This window comes from Helianthus annuus, chromosome 10 (genome assembly GCF_002127325.2).
Source record: "Helianthus annuus cultivar XRQ/B chromosome 10, HanXRQr2.0-SUNRISE, whole genome shotgun sequence".
In the NCBI taxonomy this organism is placed as follows: domain Eukaryota; kingdom Viridiplantae; phylum Streptophyta; class Magnoliopsida; order Asterales; family Asteraceae; genus Helianthus; species Helianthus annuus.
The window spans coordinates 119,403,753-119,409,602 of NC_035442.2; the positions used below are offsets into that span (position 1 = coordinate 119,403,753).

At 39.8% G+C, this 5,850-nt stretch overlaps 1 protein-coding gene across 1 annotated transcript; it reads left to right on the forward strand.

Annotated features, from left to right (window-relative positions):
- The first annotated feature begins 2,380 nt into the window (after nucleotides 1–2,380).
- On the forward strand, nucleotides 2,381–4,533 carry LOC110884833. The gene is made up of 3 exons (XM_035978278.1): nucleotides 2,381–2,777; nucleotides 2,843–3,283; nucleotides 3,368–4,533. Exons 1-3 carry the CDS (start codon nucleotides 2,381–2,383, stop codon nucleotides 4,531–4,533), a joined length of 2,004 nt encoding a protein of 667 aa, XP_035834171.1.
- The last annotated feature ends 1,317 nt before the right edge of the window (nucleotides 4,534–5,850 follow it).

Genomic DNA, 5,850 nt, shown 5'->3' on the forward strand with positions numbered 1-5,850 from the left:
CAACGAAACGATGACAGAGGGTTGGACCTGAAAGGGGACGGGTAAAGTAGGTAAAATGACGGTGGAGATGGGTTGTTGAAGACCTAGCCACTTCCTCCGGCAAGGGCGGCTAGGGTTCCGATGAAGATTCCAGCAAAACATTTTTCACATACTTGTTTGGATGTACCACCGCAATAGCTTCTCTTGCTAACGAAACGATAGTAAGCATGGCTTATGGATCAAATCGTACAGGTTTTTATATTAATCTTTTTGTATCATTTTTAATTATCTATGTTATGATTTTTCTGTATCTAATATGGTTGTGCTCAGTTGCTGTGGACTAAAAGGGTCATGTTTACAAGTAAATTTTCTTGCACCGTTGTTATTAAATGTTGATAAAATGAAAGTTTTAAAATTAATTAATGTGGATCTTCTTTACTAAACGTTCGTTCCATAAAATGTTGTAGGTGGGGCTTTGGAGGATATTAAAGGTTGGTACCTTCTAATTGTCATCTACACCAATCGGGTATGTATGATATCCATTTAATATGGGTGTACATATTCAGACACCTTATTCCCTAAATCCACACCCTTCTAGACGCCTCGTATAGCCCTATATGAGGCGTATAGGTTTGCTTTTCCCGACCGGCTTCTGCACCTCATACAACGTCACATCAGTCAACTTATACGGGGAGTCTAGCCCTGTACGAGGGGTCAATACGAAGGTACTTAGACGCCTCGTATAGGTCTATACGAGGCGTCTTGGACTGACCGATTTGACTATGATGAGACTATGCCCGACATGACTTAAAGGCATACGGGGAGTAAAGACCTATACGAGGCGTCTTTAGCTAACATAAAATGCAACCTACAGTGCGTTCTTGGTCCACATCCGAGCATTCAACAAACAAACACTCACATTCTGTTTCTTCTTTTATTTGTCTTTGCGTTATTATCATCCCGGAGTGTTGAAATGTCATCATATTGGGACGGCAACTATATCTTCGGGCAGTATTCTAGCGAAAAGTGGGGGCACGAAAGCGTTCCGGTAACAGTTATTAGCGTAAATGTTTTAATTACTTGTTGTTTTAGTTTATTATTTACTAATGATGATACGGTTGTCTATTTTGGAGGAGTCTGGCGTTCCCGATTCAAATGAGCAAGAGGAGGTTGTGTCTAGTATACAAGGAAAACAAAACAACCCGTTTCTAGATTTGAACAAGCATCCTCCTGTTGATGAAACAGCCCCTGTATACGGAGGAGACGGTGGATACGGAGGAGACGGTGGATACGGAGGAGACGGTGGATACGGAGGACACGGTGGATACGGAGGACACGGTGGATACGGAGGAGACGGTGGATACGGAGGAGACGGTGGATACGGAGGAGACCGTGGATACGGAGGAGACGGTGGATACGGAGGAGACAGTGGATATGGTGGATACGGTGGATACGGGGGATACGGTGGATACGGAGGAGACGATGATCATCAGCAATTCATTTCCCCGGGCACTCCTTACGTTCATCAAAACAATTCGGACGTTGGAGGATATGGTGGTTATGGTGGATATGGTAGATATGGTGGTGAAGCACCTCCCATTCTGGACAGTCTGTACTTAAAAAAGACGGTATAAATTACTATTTTATTATTAATATTTTTATTATTTTTATTATTATTATTATTATTATTATTATATTATTATTATTATTATTATTATTATTAATATTGTCGATGTTACAGGTTTTCAACTCCTTAGATGAACTAAAGAAACGGATACAAGAAATAACAAATGCGGATGGTTTCGTTATTGTCACCCGTCGATCAAAGAAAATCGGGGGAAGAACCGGGAGGGTATGGCTTGAATGTGATCGTGGTGGTGAGCACCAGAGTACAGCAACACTTAGAAAAGCTGGAAGCAAAAAAACCGGTTGCCCGTTTTACCTGCTGGCTGTCCGAAACCACCCGTATGAAACCTGGGAGATAAAAGACGGAACAATTGAACATAACCACGAACTTTGTGAGGACCTGTCGGCCCACGCGTTTGTGCGAAGGTTTACTCCAAGCGAAATGAAACTGATCGAGCAGCTGACAGCTCAAAACATGGAGCCGCGCAAAATATTTCAAACGATAAGGAAGCAGGACCCCGACAGGTTTCATGTTCAGAAAGACGTTCAAAACGTTGTAGCGAAGATTAGAGCCGAACAAAGACAAGGATTGACTCCCATGCAGTCACTAGAAAATGTGCTGATAAACAACGACTTTATTTACGAGACACGGGAAGAACCCGGAACAGAGATCGTAACAGAGATCTTCTTTCTTCATCAGGACTCGAGAGTCATGTGGCGTGCATTCCCCCACGTCATGATGATCGATGCAACGTACAAGACAAACATATACAATATGCCCTTTATCCAGATTGTTGGTATGACGCCTACCAACAAATCGTTTATTATCGCGCATGCCGTTGTTAGTAAAGAATGGGGTGATAACTTTGTGTGGGTGCTTGAGAGGGTTAAGTCAATGTTGGATGAATGTATGGAGCCACGTGTGATTTTAACGGATAGAGACCTAGCCCTTATGGGCGCGTGTGCTAAAGTATTTCCAGACGCCTCCAGGCTTCTTTGCAGGTGGCACATACAACAGAATGTTATGACGTACTGCAAGGGTGCCTTCACAGACGACGACTGGAAGAAATTTATGTCATTCTGGGGGACATTGATTGAGTCTCCATCCATACCCATCTACGACTACCACTTGCGCAACATGCGAAAGCGACTTGTGGAGTGCAAACGTGCTAGTAAGTTTTTCTAATAACATACGACTCACCTATGCAAATTTTATTAAATTATTTTTACTTTTTAGGAGTCTTCAAATACGTGTACGATAACTGGCTAAAAGACTATAAGGAGATGTTTGTCTTTGCGTGGACTGATAAGAGGCGCAACTTTGGTAATCGTACTACAAACAGAGCTGAGAGCCAACATGCCAACTTAAAGAGATACGTCGAAGATAGGAGCTCGCTGGACCGTATAGTTGGTTGTGTCCGGGATATAGTTGAGACACAGTTCGGTGAAATAAGGAAGACTTTTCGAGAAAGCATCGAAAAAACAATGAAACACCACAAACACCCGATGTTTCAACACCTACTTGGAAAAGTATCCCACAAAGCCCTTGACTTGTTGCATGGAGAGGCAATTAGGAAGCTAGATGTCTTGGAGCGCTTTAATTCATCATGTGGTTGCCAAATGTGGCACAGCTGTGGGTTGCCCTGTGCTTGTAGGATAGAAAAGTACATGCGTGAAGGTAATAATTGTTGAACGTACAACACTTGTGTGATATATTTCCTTTTTTCATTTTACTTAAACAATATTGTTTTTAACCGTGCAGAGCGTCCGATTCAACTCGAAGACATAGACGTCTTCTGGCGGAAACTTAACTTCCAAAGTTGTAAATTGATAGACGACTCCCTTGACGTGGTCGAAGAGCTAGATGTTGTTAGACAACAATTACAGTCGCACCCCCCAGCTCAGCAAAAAAGCCTGCTTTCAAAGATTAAAGCGGTGTTGACTCCAACGAAATCTACCAAGAAACCACCGGTTGTCCAACAAAATACTCGTGGCCGACCAACAACAAAGCAGGTACAAGAAAGGTTGGACGAGGCCTCTCGTATAGATGAAGAATTGAGGAGAAGCTCCTTCGGTGATGCAAACACGTGCTTTGAAGGTTCACGACAAAGTAAGTACGATAAACCTCGCCACAGCTCGTACGTTCCGTCTCAGGCCTCACAACAGTCGGTTATAAGGTCCCAAAAACCCAAAGCGACCCTAAGCCGTTCAAAGAGTTCTAAGAAGAAAGAGACACTAGATGATCACGGTTTTCCTTTAATCATTGGGGATGAGTACGTGGGAATCATCGAACGGTTTAAGTCTGACATTCCGCCAGTGTTCCATCCGTACGTCTCGTGCATACGAGATGTGATGCCGGACGGTCATTGTGGGTTTCGGTCTGTGGCTGTGGGCTTAGGGATGGATCAGAGTTCATGGGGGCTTATTAGGAGGGACCTTGTCCAAGAAATGGATCAGAACGAATCGATCTGGTTCCCAATATTTGAAGCATGGGCTGATGGTTATTTTTACACGCATCGTCAGGGCCTAATTTGGGATTCAGTGGCCGGTTGTGGGGAGAATCACTGGATGGACTTCCCCTTTGCAGGACTTCTTATTGCACAAACGTACGGTATCGGGGTGCACCTGTTAACGACAACCATGGGTGCGAGTTCCACTTACTTCCCAATACTAAGTCCTCCGGCTAATCAACAACCATTATTCATAACGCTTACACATGTTAACGAGAACCACTTCATACATGTTAAGCTGGAAGGGGATTATCCTATGCCACCAGCACACGGGCTATGGTTGACCCACCGAAGACCCCATACAGAACAATGGGAAGATATGTACTTGCCACGTCTAGAATGGTATACATTGATAATGAATCCTCGGCCAAGATCAAACCCCAGTCTTAATTACATAGATAGTTACACGGAAGAATGATTTTTGTAATTAATAGTATTTTATTGTAATTAATAGAATTTTATTTTAATTAATAGTATTTTATTGTAATTAATAGTAATTTATTTTAATTAATAGTATTTTATTGTAATTAATAGAATTTTATTTTAATTAATAGTATTTTATTGTAATTAATAGTATTTTATTTTAATTAATAGTATTTTATTGTAATTAATAGAATTCTATTTTAATTAATAGTATTTTATTGTAATTAATAGTATTTTTTTTGTAATTAATAGTATTTTTTTGTAATTAATAGTATTTTTTTGTAATTAATACTATTTTTTTGTAATTAATAGTATTTTTTTTGTTATTAATACTATTTTTTTGTAATTAATAGTATTTTTTTTGTAATTAATAGTGTTTTTTTGTAATTAATAGTATTTTTTTGTAATTAATGGACGCTTCGTATAGACCTGTACGAGGCGTCTATTTGAGCGGTAACAATTCTTTTCTTTTAAATTTGAATTTTGAAAATATTTTTGGTTAATTACTATTTTACCCCTGTTTAGACCCCAGTATAGCCATTTAGCAGGGGCTCAAAGGTAATTTCAAGCCTGTACGATGCATACAGGTCTGTACGAGAAGTACAACTAAGGCGGTTACTTTATCACCTTTTCCTTTTTTAATTATTAAAAAGTATTATTAAATGACCATTTTGCCCCTGTATAGCCCTCCGTATAGCCTTTTTTCAGGGGCAAAATGGTAATTAACCATTCCAGAAATATCTTTTTGGGTTGGTTAATTACCATTTTGCCCCTGAAAAAAGGCTATACGGAGGGCTAAACAGGGGCAAAATGGTCATTTAACAAAAAGAATAGACGCCTCGTATAGATCTATACGAGGCGTCTAGGCTTCGTATAACACAGGGGGGGGGGCTAGACGACACAGATCACACACCCAAACAAAAAACACACACATACGCTGCTGCTTGATCTATACGCGTCGGACGTATTTTCAACTGTATTTTTGAAGAATCGAAGCATCACCGGTACGTATTTCATCCCGTAGTTAAGTATTTTTGTCTCGTTTATGCCTTTAGACCGTAGGTTTGCCCTAAAATTTGAATTTTGTTGGGTTTTGGGGGTTTGAGTATGAGGATGATGATGAACTTGTAGAACAGGACGCCGAGTATAGCCCTATACGAGGGCCATACGAGGGTCTGAATTTTTTTTTTATTATTATTATTGTTATTATTGTTTATTGTTATTATTATTATTAATTATTATTATTGTTATTATTATTATTATTTATTAATTATATTATTAAATATTATTATTATTATTATTATTTATTAAT